This window comes from Botryllus schlosseri, chromosome 5, assembly GCF_051294905.1.
Source record: "Botryllus schlosseri isolate E-star chromosome 5, Bs_hap1, whole genome shotgun sequence".
Classification (NCBI taxonomy): domain Eukaryota; kingdom Metazoa; phylum Chordata; class Ascidiacea; order Stolidobranchia; family Styelidae; genus Botryllus; species Botryllus schlosseri.
In genome coordinates, this window is record NC_137240.1 from 27,981,271 (window position 1) to 28,001,403 (window position 20,133).

General features: G+C 39.6%; 2 protein-coding genes across 4 annotated transcripts in view; one reads left to right on the forward strand and one right to left on the reverse strand.

The window, feature by feature from the left end:
• The first annotated feature begins 1,025 nt into the window (after positions 1-1,025).
• LOC145439959 (uncharacterized) lies at positions 1,026-10,091 on the forward strand. The gene is made up of 10 exons (XM_080317628.1): positions 1,026-1,479; positions 1,556-1,698; positions 1,940-2,099; positions 4,788-4,998; positions 5,075-5,214; positions 6,097-6,251; positions 6,707-6,893; positions 7,021-7,113; positions 8,547-8,752; positions 9,937-10,091. Exons 1-9 carry the CDS (start codon positions 1,406-1,408, stop codon positions 8,707-8,709), a joined length of 1,326 nt encoding a protein of 441 aa, XP_080173754.1. The 5' UTR covers positions 1,026-1,405; the 3' UTR covers positions 8,710-8,752; positions 9,937-10,091.
• A 1,953-nt stretch (positions 10,092-12,044) lies between these two features.
• The window catches only part of LOC145439577 (kinesin-like protein KIF9), a 32,370-nt gene continuing 24,281 nt past the window's right edge, over positions 12,045-20,133 (reverse strand). For all 3 annotated transcript variants that reach the window (XM_080317076.1, XM_080317075.1, XM_080317077.1), the window contains 5 exons: positions 17,665-17,755; positions 14,259-14,347; positions 14,063-14,199; positions 13,859-13,948; positions 12,045-12,323 (listed from right to left, as the gene is read on the reverse strand). In XM_080317076.1, coding sequence (XP_080173202.1) covers positions 12,186-12,323; positions 13,859-13,948; positions 14,063-14,199; positions 14,259-14,347; positions 17,665-17,755 — 545 coding nt within the window. In that variant the 3' untranslated portion in view covers positions 12,045-12,185. The remainder of the gene's footprint in view (positions 12,324-13,858; positions 13,949-14,062; positions 14,200-14,258; positions 14,348-17,664; positions 17,756-20,133) is intronic.

The window sequence follows — 20,133 nt, forward strand, 5'->3', positions numbered from 1 at the left end:
TCGAGTCATGACTTGACTCGAGTCAGACTCGAGTCACATTTTCGAATGACTTGACTTGACTCGAGTCACTTTGCTAAAATGACTTGACTTGACTTGACTCAGCGTATCAAAAATGTGGATTGACTCGTGACTCGGAGCAAAATTCACGAGTCAATTTCAAGTCATCAAGTAATCGCTGTCGATAAAAATCACTTTTTCTTGCATATGTTCGGATTGTTCGCGAAACGCTGATGTAACCCGTGAGAGCGACCAATAATTCAATGATCGTACGTTTTACTGATCCTCCATTGCTCTCTCACAAATAAATTGACCGCCAACGAACTAATCGAAGCTTACAGCTAACGCTATCGCTAACTAGTAAAGTAAAGTAATTTATAGCAAAATGTATATTTCTGTTCTATGTTCTTACCTAACAAAACCTCTTATTTTATTGAAATTGCATTCGAATATAGTTTATATAGTCGATTCTCAACCATTGGCGCAGGCTCGAATTGTATCATTGTACTTGGCAGTTCTACGTATATGTGAACAATACAGCGTCTTCTTCCGTACAACTCTATATTCGTTCATCGCTTCAAAATCAATTACCACTCAATCTGTATTTCAGACAGCTAGCAAAATGCAATGACGTAGTCATGCCTCATCCTTCGAAAAGACTACTTGACTTGAATTGTGACTTGACTCGTGACTCGACTTGACTTGACTCGAGTCACCTCCAAAAATCGAGTGACTTGACTTGACTCGAGTCACCTTCGAAAATCGATTGACTTGACTTGACTCGAGTCAAAATGTGGAATGACTCGAAATGACTCGTGACTCGAAGGTAGTGACTTGATCCCAACACTGCAATTGAATACGCGAGCTTTCTCAACGCGTATTACGCGCATATTACGTAACCTCGGCGACGATTTGCACAAGTCAAAATGTCCGAGTTGTTATGGAATCTGTTTTATAATGGCACCGATTTCAGGTGGTTCAATTTCAAACCTTTCTCATCTTTTATAACTCAAGCGATGTCTTACGATGTCCTTTTGAATTCTCTACTAGTTGCTGACGATTACCCCTCCCTGACGAGTGTCAGCCGAAAATATTTGGGTTCATTTCAATATGAATTTACTGTTCAAAATCAAAACTACACTTACTTCTTTCCGTACTTTAGAGTATAGTTTTCAAATACAGCAAATGGTACTTACTGCATGTAGTTTTTGGCGGCTTCGAAATGCACTGCTACTACTCGCACTTGGTACCGTAGCCTCTTTGACTACTTCGACCGCGGCTCATAGTAGACCCATTTTAAGCCACTTTTGTTCTCTTGTAAGTTTGCTGTGAACGTTTTGTGATTTTTGTAATGTGCCACAAGCAGAAAAAGTTTGGAGACCACTGTGCTAATAGTTATCAGTCCTGAATGGAACTTCCTACCTGCCGACCATATTTCATCGAAGTCTTCAGTCAGATCCAAGTCGTCAATATCTATCTACGGTGAGCTACATTACGGCATTACTCTGGATTTCTACAGTGAAGCGTGACGAGACTCGAAATCGTAAATAATCTTTAGGCAAGACCATTCACCGGTTCACGTCTTCATTCAACCCAGGAGAATATTGACCCAATGCTCGAATGGAGATCTGAATGCCTGCAATCTACTGCTGAATGTGGTACCATCCTCTTGCACTTCATTATATTCCGATGCCAAACAAGGTATTTTTTGAGATGTTTCTGGAACATGACTAAGTATTGGAAAAGTATCCAATATTTTCATTATTGATGCAATTTTGCATTCTATGCGAATACCGCCTGCACTGGTAAATACCGGGTAGCTGTCCGTTCCATTCATAGTCGAATCACCGAGTTACATAATTTTTCCCAGCTCTATACTAATCACACCTGCAGAGATTGATGATAGATATGTAAAACATGAGTCTGATTGTTTTGTATTAAGGGGTCGGTATGCGTCTGCAGATTCAATCAAGAAATGATTCTAAACTCCACAGAAGGCAATCGCAAAAGTCATCGCTAATGCCAAGTTTCAAGGATTCAGAGGCAGGATATTGCAGTTGTAAATGCAAAACATGTGATATGGATCTCTTGAATCAGAATGTGTAAGTTTACATGCAGACCTATATCTATTTAGAATAATTGAAGGGAGATGCCTGTAATTTAATTCTAATCCAGTTCATCAAATGATTTTCCTGCAAATGCTGCAGGAGAACTACATCGTGCGAAACGCTCCAAGCTTGATGCACAGACATTTTCCATTCTCGTGCTTATCAGAACTATGATTTGATATGAAGTGAACTTGGTTTTTGTTGAATCTCTTGCCAACTTGAATTGAACTCAATTTCCAAATTTTTGCCAATTCAGTAATTCGAGTCTAATTTGGAAAAAAGCTGTACTTCTATGCTCTAATTCTAATGCTAATCCGGTATATCAGCCAACCGATTAGTTCAACATCTAGTTGCGTATTTTGTCAAGTGAGTAGTTGCAGTTCCAGTTGTGGATTCCATGAGTAGTACTAGTTGCACATTTTAAAAGTAGGGTAATTCAATTGTATAAATACAAGAATATTCACGTTGGCATGAATCGTGAAGCCGGCGTTCTGTTGTGTGACATTCTCACAGGCATTGCTAGCTCAGAGTCATCACTGTTAACAGTGGTATACCCAGGGAGTGGGTTTCTAGTCGAAACCCCTTCCATTTCAAACCATACAGATGTTGATGCGGGAAGCCAATGCCTTCCGATGAAATCAAAATGAGTGTGTTGCTTTGTAGCTGAATCTGGTCAGGTCTGTTTTGGTAAGTTAGTGGTTGATTTCTAAAGGCCGGTAAAAGTCGGAGTTTGGCTAATTTTTTGCTTAATGGAGTCGAAGTCTCAAAAACTTTTAACGCGCCTTGGAGTTTGAGTCGTGAAAACGGTAGTGCCTGGAGTCGGAGTTGTGGAAAAAATACCTGACTGGAGTCGGAGTTTGTGAAAATGACCTCCAACTTCTTTATGTTGAAAACAATTGCTTTCAAAGGTATCTTCAAATTGCTAATTAGAACTAAAAGAGGATTTTTATGTACCATCAATCCATCAGTCACTGTTATTAGTACCGTAAACCGGGGTAACATTGGACAATTCTCAACAATTCCGCTTTGTATCTTGGAAATGCTAGGGTGTCGGGGAGGCAAGTTTTGTGTTTTTTTTGAGTCAAGGAGCAAAGATTAGAATCAACTAATCCAAAATCTTCATGGTCATAAATAAGTACCTTATTTTTGTAAATTATCCGTGTCCAAAGTTACCCCTGCATGTGGGGTAACTTTGGACAATGTAGTTTTTTGTATGCCTCTACCCTCTATTGTTTATGAAACCTTGTAAATGAGGCTTATTTGGTAAGAGTTGATGAGAGCAGTGACTAAAACTGAAACAAAATAGTATATGTCTGGCCTATTGCATGATTTTTACCTAATCCCCCCCCCCCCAAAAAAAAATAGGTAGTTTATGAAGGCTAATGCCCCCTTATTCCTCCCTTTACTCAATTTTCCCTCATACCTTCTACAATTGGGACTTATAATAACGTATGGTGACAATGGGGTATCCCACTGACAGTGTCAGCAATCGACAGCAAACATTAAATATGTTAGCGTGATTTATTGCCGATTTCGAATATATTACTGTTCTAGAAAAGATATATTTTCCGTTTTTTATGTCCTCTGATGGATATATTTGTCGTAATTTACGATATCCCATATTGAGCAGGCACATCTTTAGGAGTATGTGATAAGTTTTTCAAGTAGCTTACACCCAATTATAATCTCTCAGCTCATTGCCTGCCCATTTTTTCATATTTTGGCAAACTCTTAATTTATTAACCTTCTCATTCCATTTTAAGAAGCCATCAGGCCGGTCATAAGGAATATAGTTGACGATACCCTTTGACACAAATGAAGCAGCCACTTTCCAGAGCTCTAAATATCACAATTTTCACTGTCCAAAGTTGCCCCGTTATGATAAAATTTGACGGGGTAACTTTGGACATCACATTTTCTTGTATTGATCTGAGGGTGAGCCCACTGAGATTTTGGCCATGGATTAAGACTACTTAGAGGTATCTGCTGCCAAGTTTTGAATCTATGAATCACATGCTATCTATGTTTGGCTGTAAGAAGTTTATTGGCCATCAATTTTGACGAAATTGACCCCCTCCATTAATTTATCGATGTTGGGTCAAGTTTATCTGGTAGTGAAATGAATCCACCTTTTATAGAGACTACTTGTAGTAGCCTACTGTTGCCTCATGAAAAAGAATTGGACATCCAGCGGCAACCCTTTTTCCTCAATAACCATTTAAATCTTTTACTGCTTAGTGTCCAAAGTTACCCTTAAGTCCAAAGTTACCCCGGTTTACGGTACCGATATTGATAAGATTGGACATTATTTGCAAATGGAATTCAGTTGCATGGAGGAAAAAAATCGCCATATGCATCTTCGTAATACAGCCACAAATTGATGCAATTTTTGAAATTATACCATGATCCTGTGACATCGTCTGGTTTTGTAAAATTGATATAAATATAACCACAGACTCCACAGGTATCATGGTTTACAGCCCTCCACGGTGTAAAATAGTATCGAGACTATAAATTTTGGTGTTCCCTTTATTTTAGTGCCAAGGAGGTTATCATTTCAGCAGCCTACTCAAAAAATAAACTCCCACAACTTGACACGAGTCATTAAAATTCATACTAGATTCAGATCCAAGTACTCAAATCATTGTGACCAACCCTAATGATGGATTCATTTTGTTCTAGTTTACTCACATCTGTAGCCGCGAAACTTCCCAGCAACCATGCAGATTTATCATCATCTTGGACATGCTGCAGTCATACCAAATGTGACGCTTCGCACAGAACAAATGTGAACAAATCGGGGCAAATGTTGGAGGATTGTTTGTCATTTACATTTCATTCTGCAGATGTCTCTGTGGATGATATTATTCTCAAACCATCAAAGGGATCAGAGGTAGGCCTGTTTTTATTAGCTCTGTGGAATTCATTGAATTTTTTTTATTGCTTGATGTCGGAATGCTCTAATTTAGGGAAAGAGTCGTGCCATACTGTGTGGAAGGTGCTACGCGCTAATCGGTCAATCCATCTTGTTGGGATGCGATATGAATGCACAATACTCATTTTACAAGCATGCCACTCATTTTAATCTGCATTCGAGTGATTGTCGAAGGTATAGTAACGCTACTTGAGTTTTAGTAGAAGCAATATATTGTTCTAAAACAGTTGATCTGAACCTTTTTGACCTATCTTCGCAGCTAGTGCAAAATGACTAATGACAGTGAAAACAGGCCGAATCATATCATATTTGTTCACTGTGATACAGGACTATTTCATACAGTTCTTGTGACAATTGTACTCATAAAATGAATGACAAGTTGTCCCGAAACTACTGGTCTACATTTCGAAATCCAACTTGTAAAAATGTAAGTAGTTTTGTCCAAAACTGTTGAAATGAAATACTAGTCGTGTAAACAAAACCACTTGAGTAAGAAGGCAAAACTACTCGAGTTCCGGTACTTGAAAAAGTAGAAGCACTTTTATCCCTCCCTGAGATTCTAGAATTGCAAAAGTGCGCATTGTGCAGTAATCAAGTTTCATGAGCATGAAATGAAGACTTCATTTTTTCAAACACTGTTGCCCTACCTCGCCCAGACATTGCTTCATTGATCATTTGCTACCATCGTTTAATTTTTCTTCTATTTTATTTTTTTAATTACTGTAACTTTTTTTACAGCCAGACTGTTTAGAGTCAAGTGTACCTGTTTGATGCTGGTGTGATCAGACTAGATGACCCTCACGGTCTTATCGATCATTCCTATCTAATACTGAATACTGTACATGCATATTTTCTGTACCACCACCACTGCCGTGTGTTATGTATTTTGGTTTGATGAAAAATAAAGACTCTCTCTCTCTCTCTCATGTTACATTAGAACACAATTGAGTTTTGACCACTGCCAAATTCTATATTTCCGTTTTCCCTTATTTACAAAATCTATTGAATTCCTATTCTGTTCTAACCATTTCTGATATTGTGCATTTTCATTTTCAGAAAATCACCCTCTGTTGAGCTGGAGAATGTTCTAGCCAAGGAAATCGCGTATGACGTCAGGACTAAAGGAATCTACAAATTCCTATTTTGTGATGAAGAAAACTCGAAATATGTTTTGATGGTAGATAACATACCCATTACCCATTTCGATTCTGGTTAATGTTGCATTTACAAGTTTACCAACATATCAAGTGTAAAAATTTGCTTCATGTAGAGCCCACTATAGACCGCTAATAAAGATATTCAGTCACTTAGGGCGAAACAAGCCAACCTCGGTGTGCAGACATTTGCCATTATCGTGCTCATGAGAATGAACTGTGGTTCGATATGAGCTGAACTTGGTTTTTGTTGATTTCCTTTTGCGAATTCAATGTAGAATTCTAATCTGATTTGGAAAAAACGTGTAGGAGTTATCATTCTAATCTAATTCTGACAAAACTGAGTAGCTGATCATTTTCTAGTTGTCCAACTATGATGTAACACGCATCATTGTTTTGTAGCTGCAAGAAAATACATATGTGAATCTTTCAACTGATCAACACTCCGCTCTAAACGTAGCCTAGCAAAATGGATTTTTCCCGGCCCTAGTCTTTTTCATCGCGTCAAAACTAACCAGTTTTTTGGGTTACGCCTCTAACAATATGCATCAACATGCAGGTGCAAGTTCTGAATGGCAATGCTGGCCTCGGCTATCAAGGTTTAGGGGAATCTGACAAGGATAAGTCTTCAAATTTATCGGGAAAGGAATCTCATTCTCACTTCGTTGAATCTTTCTCAATACCATGGAACGAATGCAGGTAAAATTTGCGCGCGATGAGTATGGACTAGCCAAACTACTAAGTACAAGTAGAAATAGTATAAAATCATGGCAACTCGAGTAATGAGTGTGAGCAGGATAAACCAAATCATTTCTTTCTATTTCAGTATGGGGCAAAAAAACGATTTTGAGTCTCCCGAACTTGAAATCAACTGCGTCAAAGTTCTGTATGCCAGTGCAATGAAGGAAGACGGACAAAGGTAACTATCACTTTGCATATTGCACTCTTGCTGTAGGGGATTATAATTATAGTGATCCCTTGAAACAACCCCGGTTTGTTTGCTCTTGACATTGCTACTGACTTTTACAAAATACTACATTGTCACTATGCCTAACTATCACTAGAAATACTCAGTTTTCGAAACTCATAAGAAAAACTAAAACTTGGAGATAGAATCGCTATTGCAAAGGGTAGGGTTTCGACCCAAAATCCACCCCTGGCTACGACATTGATAGTAGTGATTACTCCTAGTTTGCAATGGCTGCAAGAAAACAACAACATAACATCAGTATCACGATTCACGCCAAATAATGACATGTGTGCCTTAGTTGTTCGGAAACTAATTTTTTTAATGCGCAACTAGAACTAGCGTAATTTTCCATGTTTAATGCGCAAAATTTTCACGATTTTTTGCCCTAAAATCGGGGAGTGCGTATTATACATGGGAACAACACGCTTGAAGAAACTCTCCCTCGATAAAAAACTTGAAATCACACCTATCTTCATTCTTCATGTTTGTTTCCAATCGCGCATCACTTTCAGCCATCGCGTGTAGTAATTAGTGGGAAAAGTGTATCCAATTAACGAGAGTCGTGTGCAAAAGCACGCGATCTCCTGCTGAGTTGGTTTGCCGTTTGTACGCGAGCGAAATTAGGTCACTAATGGACACTTGTCCGTGGCAATTCTCGCCAATTCCACGACAGGCCCGAACAATCGCATACGCAATTTATGCATACACAAAAGGCCATGTGCGCAAGATATAATCGCTTGCGTAATCAGTCGCATCTCCAACAGACCTGTTGCGCATGACATAACCGTTAGCCTAGGCGCAATCGCATCTATAATAGGCATCGTGCGCAAGATGTCGGTTCGTTGGCCTAAACTAACTCGCCGCCGGCCTCGCAGGCTTTGGCTGCTATCTACTATCGTTTAGAGACAATACCGTTAATTGTATAAGGATTAGCAATCGCATCTGTAAAAGGTCTCCTCGTGCTCAAGATGTCGTGTCGCTAGCCTGAACTATCGTGCCGCCCGCCTCGCAGGCTTTGGCTGCTATCTACTATCGTTTAAATACAATCCCGCTAATTGTATAATGATTAGCGATCGTTGTGTAATGATTGTTCAAGAGTGACATCGCAAAACAGAATGACATCGTTTACGAAATCGGAACTATTCATGTACTGAAATGCAGGGTGCGTACTATACATGGGTACAGGCTTTGTCCCAGAATTTACATGCTATTTTAGGGGTGCGTATTATACATGGGGGCGTACTATACTTGGAAAATTACGGTACTCGCTTTTCAATGCGCGACAACAAGTAGAACTAGGACTGTACAAAAAAGCATATTGGTGATTCATACAAGTCTGCATTGCATCAATTTTGTAACATCGGTTACACCTTGTTTTGTAGATTAGCCACGAAATGGTCGAAGGATATGGATGTGAAGCAATTGTCTTTTCCAAATGTGATTTGCACGCAAGCGCTGCTGGTTCTGATAAAAAGCACACGCATCATGCCTGTGCACCAGACTGCATTGAACGATTTCATGGTCGGTTTCTTGCGATTCGGATGAGAGCTACTACAGTAGCGCTGCGACTCTGGTCATTACACCTCAAGTAAGTTGATTTCATTACGATCATCCCTATTCGTGCCGGCCACGAGGATGGGAGACTGGGATCTGAATCGAGTATTCATTTTAATGATTCGCGTCGAATAGTGGGAGATTCTTTTTTTCCAATACTCAAATTACATGCTATTTGCCACTAAGAGTCTTCTTACCAGCGAGAATGATATGACCGATATTATTTTACACTGTGGAAGCTTTGAAATCTCGATTGATCGCATCGCGGCATACGGAACATGTAGTACAAAGCGCTACAGGTTAGCGGAAATGACATACGCTATCTGTGAAGTCGTGACCAACTCATAGCGTTGTCAAAAAGTGCAATGAAATCGGCACGGTCGGAAAATGACCAAATCATCTTCAATGTGATGTAGAACTGCATGGCATCTGTGGCCGAATAACAGGTATAAAATCATCATTCATACTCGTATTATGAGGTCAAGATGAGTCATACTCCAACACTCAACTTGAAAGCTAATTCTCACTTAAGAATCGAATCACTCTAGCACATGATTTTGCGATTCGTCAATAGCAAAGTATTGATATATATTTTCGAGTGTGTTCCTGCTACTTGCACTAATCATTGAAGTGGGTATGTTTTCAGACCACTTCCATGTAACAGTTGTTTACGCAAAAGTACTAACTTTATTTTCCATTTTGCTTTTGTAAATTAGAAAGTAGTTTTAGGATTGGTTGGTGTCACTTTTGTGAATGGAATGTTGGCAGAATGGTAGCGGGAAATATTTTTGAAACTGTTCTAGTTGCGGATTCATGAGTCAGTTTTGGTTGTTGCGTTTTGCATTTTGAAAGTAACCTATTCCCGATTTAATACTAAATGTAAGCGACACCCTCGACAAAATCTGCTTTTCAAAACTACTTGTTTGAGTAATTATCAAATTTCGTTTTCTACTATTTCAAGCACTTTTGGAATATTTGGACCGCCTCTTTCTAAAGATCATTCCAACATATTATAAAAAGGCCTCTGATTTAAAATTTTCATGCGGGTCATGTCATATTTGATGATTGTTGATATGCCAAGTTCTCCTGAGTTCTCTACTAGTTGCTGACGATTACCCCTGACGAATGTCAGCCGGGTTCATTTCAATATCAATATATTATCCAACTGAATACTGCAGAATGATGATATATCATCTTGATTGTTTTCATTGTGTCTAGTGTGATCGGGGAAGTTGACGGAGGAACGATGCACTGCCGTGAAGTGGAGGGATCAAAAATGGAAATATGGAATTTTGGAATATGTGTTACTGAAAATGTGACAGCAACATTGGTCTTTGCGATACTGTATATATAAAGGATATAATTATGCCGTATCATCGTTTTTCGAGTGCATGGTGAGTTACCTAAAGTAAGGGTGCGATACAGGGTGAATATATGTTTCGATGTCATCAAAGGTGTGCTTAAAATTGAACATGAAATTCAAAACCAAATCGAGATCTCAATTGCTGGGACTGGAAGGTCACAATATTAAAAAATATCTGGATTTTCATATTTTTCTCTTGGCCCCAAATAGTAGCACAGTACTTATACTCTTACCTCATGGCCTTATCTTACCCAGATCAGAACTAAAAATTGCGTACTTTTGATTTTAGTCCACACCCATTTAGTATCTTTTAGTGCTGGTAAAATATTTGTAAATGTCATTATCCATTGTAGAATTTTGTTACATAGCTCTGTCAGAAATCGAAAATACGGCCAGAAAGGTGAGGAGCCAGTGAGCATGACGCCCTTGGAAACTGAGACCGCTTGCCTACTTACCGCAGTGTACATCATTTTGCACTTGCCCTTTGCAGTACGGTGAATCCCTCACCCATCGAAGGTACCAAGAGAAAAGCTCATTCCGATCCAAAAAGCTCCTAAGGAAAATATTTCAGTTTCTGATTCTACCGAGCCATCTCCCACATTCCAGAAACTGGCTCTGTATTTCAAGTTCTCGTTGATTCAATTCACATTCAGTTCTCTTGCTGCTGGTTTAAATTCCAGTAATATAAAGACCATGTTTCCATACTCCCAAGTTGTTTGCGTTGCAGGCAGGTATAATAAGAAGTACTCCAACAACAAATGAACTATTTGAAAAAAGTTTCTGATGCTATGCGAAGACAACACGCACTGCGTGAGGACAGCTGCAGTTGGGTCATCCGGTTACAATGACCGTGATTGGGCTGCTATGTCATATAAATATCAATCAAATTATATTTTTATCTGAACAATACACACACAATGTACAATGCGATGTAATGAAACAGATAGGATGCTGAACGACCAATTGCGGTCTCTTGAGGTCATATCCACTTTGACCTAGTTACCCGAATCATTCGAAAATTCTTGCATGTGTAGACCGCAAAATAAGAAACGCTATAAAATAAAGACAATGTGGCAAAGTATGAGTAGCAATTAAATTGACATTAGCCTCAGCTTATAGTTACCAGCCAAAATAGAGAATTAAGAAACGAAATGATAAGATGCAATACATTACCCATTTACAATTTGATATGATACAATTCCAGCCTACGCCAATGGTTCAGGACTATAAACCATATTCAATTTCAATAAAACAAGAGGTTTAGTTTAGTTAAGGTAAGAACAGAGAACAGAAATAGACATGTTTCTATTAAATTGCTTTACTATACTAGTTTACGACAACGTAAGCTCACTAAGCTGTAAGCTTCGATCACTTCGTTTGCAGTCAATTTATTTGTGAGAGAACAATGGAGGCTCAGTAAAACGCACGATCGTTGAATGATTGGTCGCTCTCACATGTTACACCAGCGTTTCGCGAACAATCCGAACATATGCAAGATACAGTGATTTTTATCGAAACCGATTACTTGATGATTCGAAATTGACTCGTGAATTTTGCTCCGAGTCACGAGTCAATCCATGTTTCTGATACGCCGAGTCAAGTCATATTAGCAAAGTGGCTCGAGTCAAGGCAAGTCATACGATAAAAGTGACTCGAGTCATCCCATCACTGGAATCTACATCTGCAAAACAAAGAATTGAAACTTTATCAACTTATGCCTGGCTTACCCCTACACTAGAACATGGTCTGACAATGTTCAAGGTTTTATTGTATTGAATGGAAGATTTGTGGTGTATGGAAAAGCCTTTTCAAGGTTAATATGTTATTAGCGTTGTCAAAATGTTTGCATGCCAAAGCATATGAATTTTACCAATCTAATGCCCTCTGGATTTGGCCCAGCTCTATTCATATTTGTGTCTCCCTCGAAATGCCACATTCAGAGTACAGACATATCACACACCGGTATGCCAACAATTTCTTGTTGAAACTTTATTATAGAAGTAGGCTATCATTTCATTGACTGGATTTCTTAAAATAGATTTTGATGAACAAATGTTTTGCTTGAACCGAATGAAAGGACTAAAGTTGAAACAAAGAGTCAAAATTAGTATGTTTGCACAGTTGTGTCCATCGACGATATGTCAGCGAGTGGGTGCTTTTTCTTTGTGGCTTTGGGGCGACCGAGCATATTGTGGACATTGTAGCTTGGCTGAGACTGGTCCATGGCCTTTGCCGTGACATGCTGAAAGTTACGATAGTAGGCTATAAGAATTCCTGCGTGCAATATAGTAAGGATTTAGTAGGGCTACATAATGAATTCCAACCCGTAGATGCAACGGTATTGGAGTAGGAAACTTTGAATCAAAAAATAAGACCGTGGGATATTCTTCATTATTAATTATCGAACCCCCCCCCACTACCATAGATACCATTTTCTCAGATACAAATATTTTCAACAAATCCAATGTTTAATATCTCAGTTGCAAGCGATGCTTGTCAGGTGCAAAGGCCAGTAAAATGTATATCTACAACTTAGAAACGATGCGTGGTCATTAGATTTTCTAACATTAATAATTGTATGTCATTGGTTTATATTTTATAGTTGATACAGTATATAGCTACAACTTATAAATAACGGCTGAGTAAAATCCAATACCTGAGTGATTCGATTCTGAATCGAGCATTCGGCTTCGCATCGAGTATTAGAGTATCGCTTGTTATGACTTGAAACATTATGAACGGTACGGAAAATTTAAACACAGAATACAACACCAGTTTTATATCATATGAAATATAATTAGCTATTTTTGCAAACATGCCTCATTCATTGACTTTGCGACAATGCTTTGGGTAGTGGGTTGATCACCACTTCACTGATATGTCATTTGCACTAATGTGCATAGCTTTGACACGTCGCAAAAAGTCAAAATTAGATCAAAATTGTAGCGTTAGGTCAAAAAATGTCAAAATTGTAAACAAAGTCAAAATTTTTTTACAACCTGCATTTCGTTTGTATCGTAGATGTTTGCACTGTCGGGAACTTGTCATTTTACAGCTTGTAGCCTACTTTATAGGCCTACCGTTGTAGACGGCCTATTGTCTGCTCATTATGAATCATAAAAATTCAAACAAAACAAATAGGTTGACATGGTGTTATGCGCAACGTACCGCAATATTCCAACTGAAGCAAGACTGCTTGGGCATTGCATGGTTCTTACATTAGAAGCGCATTAAGAAAAATAGTGGTGTAGATAGACACCATTGTCAGAATGACGCAACACGGTTTGTCGCCAGCAGTGTATGCACATTGCACAACTTCAGTGTTGTCAGCCAACAACTGCTACTGCTGAACGTTCTTTCTCCATTCCTGACAAACTACAGTCTTAGTAAGGACAGACACTTTCTACCCGAGAATGTAGGAAAGTATCTTTCGTTGTACTACAACAGATTTTAATTATTTTTACCATAATGCGTAATGTAACTACTAGAATTCTTCGTAGGGCCAGATTTCGTGAAAATCAAGTTTTGCCATGAAAAAATTTGTCAGTTTCTGGGTCAAAATTTAATTTTTCAGGGCAAAAAATGATGATAACTAGGACAATTGTAACATTATTAGAGAAGACACCTAATTTGCATACGTTAGGTCAAAATTAAGTTTGTAAAGGTAAAAAATGTCAAAATTTTGATTTTTTAGGTCCAAATCTTCTGTTTTTTAAGTAAAAAAAATAGCCCACCTATAAGATATCCTTTTCGGTGTTTATTTTTTAGGCCGCTTACCCGTCTGTGCGCTCTCAACTTAGCATTGTAAAACGGTGACGATTCTGAATTTTCAAGAAGTAAGTCCTGCTGCGATTGCTCAAATCTCTCCTGAAAATAAAAGCACACATTGCAAGTATTGCGGAGTATCAACGACGACAACTAGAATCTGCTTACAGGCTGCTATAACTCCCCATAGCAGATGACTTCAAACACAGTTCTCACCTGCTCATCTTCGATATGACCCGTGGACATCTGAAGTCTTGCCGGGGGATGAATCCCGGGACGGGAACCGAACCCGGCAGAAGCACTAGTTGTTGCCTGCCCTCCCAGAAAACTATCGTTGTACCAGGCATCAAATTCTGAATTACAGAGTGAAGCATGTCAGATATTATAAATATATAAATTTTACAAACAAAACCTTGAATGAGACGCAATCGACTTTGATCAACGAGCTTGTTACAATACTCGACCTCCGACTTGATATTCTGGAACTCTTCGTAGTCAGCTCTGAATGCATAGAATCACAAATATGAATAAGAAACCACAAAAAAGCAAGCGAATGCTAATGTTGTAAACCCGAGATTATTAACCTGAAGTCCCGGGACCACTCAGGGGTTTGTGCGATAGTTTTAAAGGGTATGAGCGGCCAATGCCAAAATTAAAACTACATATTACCGCAACTTGTAATGAGGCCGAGACCAGGGCTAGGCGAAAATGATCACCGGTCTTAGTCATCAGGTAGTTTTTCGGGCAAGAAATATACTATAGCCTACCAGATTGAGGCTGCTATTAGGATTGGGCTGAAGTGATGACCTTCTTACATCAGATTGAGAAAGTCCACACAACTACAATATAATTTATACATCTTTTTACAAGCTAACAACTCCAATAAATGATTAAGTTAGAAATAAACATAATATAAGATAACTTGACCTAAACTCGCACTACATGCAGGTCACCATAGACATCACTCCTGGATGACAACATGAGCCATTCCCATAAATACTGTAATCGACACTGTCCAACAATTCACGAATACTGCCACAAGCCACAAATTCATGTTTTTCAATTCTTCACATTACACTTTCATGACAATATCTATTGCAAAACATAATTATGATACGCTTCATTTTTGAATTTGTTGATTCCCATGATAACATACCCTCGAAAAGTATTCAAGTTATAGTTAATACATATTTGCATTGGATATCACTGTACTACTAAGAACTTAAGTCTACAAATCATCTACAAACTTTTTGTAGATCCACTGTCATAGGCGCCGACTTTTATTTTTTTACGAGGTGGCGAAGTCTTGTGACGTCATAATTGTTCCATATAGATGACGTCATCGTCGCACTAAAACGCACTTTACTACATGCTGCTGGTTTACGTGTAGCGTTAAACCATTCGTGTGACATTATAACACTGGCCCTGCACTTATTAATATCAAACCATGCAGTCGAGTTATTAAATGGAACCTTAAAACGGTACGAGTACGATCGTACGAAAATATAACTGCGCTACTAGTCTGTCCGACGGAATGCACCGAACAGAAATCAGAATTTCCTTCACTTAGAGTTGTATCAATGTTATTCACGCGTAATGCGCTGTGGTGTGAGTAACTAAATACGCTACGCACTGGCCTGGCAAATTCGCAATTAACACGAAACAACTCTCGAACACGAGGTTTCAAGCAGGCAATAATGATGATTACAAACGCGAAATCGCGCAGCCAATCAATATAGTTGACTCTTGCGATTTCTGGCTTCGCGTTGATTAGCTCGCATCGCGGCAATTGTTTACAGATTAAAATAGCGATTTTGGCGGCATCGGTACATTTCCGATTTACGTCCGCGAAGCATTTTGGGAGTACATCGGTCAATTCGTAAATTCAATTTGCATGTCGATGGCTGCCAACACATACTAATTGACGTGTTGTCGGCTGCACAAATTTCCTTCTACGGCCGCTGGTTATGGCTACCCTACCCCTGGGCTAGAACCAATTCCACTTCCGTGCGCATGCCGCGGTCTTATCAATCGAAATTCACCGGCTACCAAATGCCCAATAGTTTAATATTCGATATTGTTGTTCTCGATACGAGTACATCCAGCAATCAAGTTGATCGGAATATAGAAGATTCCCTGTTCAAATGAATCGAATAAAATCAGAATTTGTGCCACCCAGAATCTCGTTATGCGTCAATATTTGACAATGGCATGGCATCGCCTACTGCACGTGCAGTGTGCACGATAATAACGAAAGAACACTGAGAAATGACTTCGTGCGACAATTTCGGAGTACGAATGTATCAAGTAGAGAACAAAACATATGGATGGTTGCAAACGAGAAAGCGTGTATTCTAATTAGTATCGCTACTAATGGGTTTTGAGTTTGACATAGTATTGAGTAGCTTTCGTCGCGTCAATTGTTTTCTCATTATATCGGTGTTTAAGCTGTATTGCTGCATTTCCCGATTAATCTCACTGACAAAGCCTTCTTAAAAGAAACGAATATGGACAGAATTAAATTCCAATTTGGAGGCACACGCCAACACACCCTCAAATTTCGCGCTACGATTACGAAGACTATCGCACGAAGCTAGCTAGCTTAAGAATGGTTTTGTAAACGAATGTGGGCGCACATCATTTAGATTTTAGAAAAGCAGATCGTCTATTTGGGCGGATGGTCGGGAGAGGAGATCTAGGATGGTGTTCATGTTGGACGATTTTACGCGTATGATAAGCTTGCCAAAGAGTCCGGAAGTGCTGTCAATTAGAGAGTCCCTGACCTCTGGTGAACAATTAAATACGCGCGCGCATTACGCAGCCTCAATGACAGTTTTGGCAAATCAGACCTGTGTAGTCTTTTAGAATTCAAGCCATGATACACTTCTGATCTTTACGTTCGAGTATTAGCGGGAATCAATTACGTACGTTAAAGACTCTTTGCAGCGATTTGATGTTATTCAGTTTTGCGATATCGCTCTTCAATCCATGAAACATAAAGCAATCACCAATTAGCGTAAACTCGACCGCATTGTCTCCAAACCAGCGAGAGATAGAAGCCAAAGCATGCTAGGCCCGGGACGCGATATGTAAGCCAGCAATTGTATCTTTCGCACCACGCCTATCGCAGATGTTCATTGCTCATGTATATATGCCAGCGATGATATCGTGTACGCCAGGCCGAAGCCGCCAATACAGATGCGATTGCGCAGGCAAGCGATGGTATAGTGTGAACTGGGCCTATTGCAGATGCAGGCTTGTTCGAGACGCGATAAATCGGGCTATCGACGATTGCCACGCGCACGGGAATGAATGACCTAATTTCGCGACCATCTCAGCGGGAGATCATCACAGAATCTTCTCACTAATTGACAACATGCTTCTCGTAAATCGGCCCCGCGGAACAATGACAATACAATTATTGAATTGCAACTGAATATCAGAGTTAGAATGGTCGTTTCAGAAGGACGTGGTTTCGCGTTTCAAAAGATTTCGGTCCCCGAAAGACCCTGGCTTCGCGCCTGGCACACGCGCGTATCGAACTCGACGACGTCTCCAACGAGGTCGCGTCGATTCGCCTGATTAATAATTATTGGTCACAAATCACTTGGTCGTTTGGGCATTTTGTACGAGGTGGCCGCCACCTCGTAAATATGGTCACGAGGTGGCTGCGCCACCTCGTAACCGCGTAATTCGGCGCCTATGTCCACTGTCATTAATGTGGTTCAAATCAATTCATATTCCTGATCAAATATTACTTTATCTCTGCTGGTTAATTTTTTTGACCATTAAACCATAGATAAATGAAAGACTTAGACCTGTATTGCTGCTTGAGTTTCTTGAGTTGAGTCACGAGCACGAACTCTTCTTCATCAATCACAGTTTCACCATCATCGTTTACAAATTCACCTTTAATGAAAAAATACCAAATATTCCATTTAAAGACATCGTATTTATCATTTTAAAAGCAGACATGCTTATGTTGTGCGGCAATTTTACGGACATTTTCTGTTTCATACCAAAATTTTCCAACAAATCAAATTTAGATACACACGTATCTCACTATGTCATTTAGTTTGGTTTGTTATGCGCAGGGATATTGAATCTGGCCTTCAGTGCAGTTCATTATTATTAATCAATCTATCCATCCAGGACACCGCAAAGATTGCGAATATATGCAAATATAACTGAAATCCTCTAAACCAGTGGTTCCCAACCTTTTTCGGTGGCAGGGCCCAATTTAGAATTTCAGAGTACGGTCGGGGCCGCACGAATACCAGGGCAATGAAAGGAACCCAAAATAGTCACCAAAATATGAAAATTCGCATTGTTCCGATCATTCGCTTGACGCCATTGGCCATTGTGTTGCCGCGCTCCGGTTGTTCAGAACAATCAACCTTTGCTGGCTATTTCGGAGTAGTTTTATTGACCTGGCGAGATTTCAATTCGTATTTTTGGAATCAGTGCGACACCTCCTTTCGATAAACACCGTCATATCAAATTATTCGGACGCTTGGGTCGCGAGCTATAGGACTACCAATTATGCTGTTTTTTTGCCCGCTAAGCAGTACGCATCTCGACGTATTTAATCGTGAGTCACTTGTTGCACATCTATCCGTAAATTAGTTATCAATACCCAGATCCGTTACAGCACTTCGTCATCCCCCCCCCAACGTTGCACTTGGCACCCTCAGGCTAGATGGCTGTTTACCGCTATTTATCATCTAAATCGAGCGTCCATTTTATGCAGCTTCTCTCGAGTAATCGCGCGAAGCGCGAAAAATTTCTATAATCCATGATTGAATCGGTCAATATAATCGAGAATTGAAAATATGTTGGTATCAATTTTTATCCTCCCTCTCCTCACGTAATCAGATTGACCGGTTGAGTCAAGTGAGTTGTGATTGAAAAGGTAGGACCACTCAATAATAATTTACCATCTTCGGGCGTATACCCGTTGGCAGGAACGAAACATTACTTCGTCAGGCCCCTCAAAACACTTAGGTCTTGAGCTCCAATAGGGTGATAAACCAACCCCCCGTCACGTTGTTCGCTTCTGCCACGTAATCAGGATCACCGTTTAGTGAGCCAGCGTGGAGCGCGAAAATTTTCGATAATTCAAAATAAAATTGGTCAATAAGATCGGGAATTGGATATATATTGCTATCAATTACTTATCCTCTCTGCTCACGTAATTATATTTACCGGTAGAGCTGAGTGAGGTGTTTTGGAAACTGTAGGGCCCGTAAATAATAATTAAACATATTCGGACGGACGGACCCGTTGGTACGACTTCGTTACATAATGTTATTTCGTGACCTCCTGTCTGCTATATCAAAAAATATAGAATCGACCAAACGTACTAAACTAAAAGATGCACACAATTTCAAATTGGTAGTTCTTCACTGGCATATAATTCTTCCCTGTGGGATGGTAGCCTATTTGTCTCGTGAGGATCAGATTGCCAAGACAGGAATATTCGGGGCCAGTCATTTAGGCGCCTATGGTCAATTATACCTATATGTATTTTGTATATACATAACGAAGTTTCCGGTCGGCGTAAGGGCAGTCCTTTTCGGCCAAGGTTTTCTCGCTGTCGATCGTTCTGGCACACTTCTTGGAGTCGCATGGCCTAAAACTTTATATGTCTTCGTGCGTCGTGCCGCGGTAATGGCCAACGCCGATATGCCCACTTCTATAAATCTTGCGTATTTTATCTTGGTGGAAGAGTATCCAAAAACGAAGCTACTTGGAAACTTGAAATCGTGCACGGCGCGAAAAATTTTTGAAAAAGTTGCATAAAATTTCATAAAATACTCTATAATTCATGCTAATTCACTAAATAATTTCGGGCCCTCTTCGAGCTCGTTCCCTCCAATTTGGGGACTTAGGGTGCGGCAGTTACGGTCCTGTCAATACCTATATCTATACCTATATCTATAGGTACTGCTCGTTCAACTGGAAAGTTAGGGCACATTGCATTGAAACAGCAATGACGTAATCTTAGCAGTCTACTCACAACTTTCCTGCAATCCTAATTGAAAACTCCAGACTCCAAGCCAAGAAAGAGTATTTTATAAATAATAATTTTTTTTCGTAAATCGATTTCTCAATATTTTTGTGGGGGCCGCAGAAAGGCTAGCTATGGGGCCGCGGTTGGGAATCACTGCTCTAAACGGTTTAGGAAAACACAGTATAGGGACACGAAAAGTTCACATCCTGGGGGTGACGTTTGCTAAGGAGCTGATCTATTTTATGATCTATTTCAGCAATCAGTTACCCAAAGA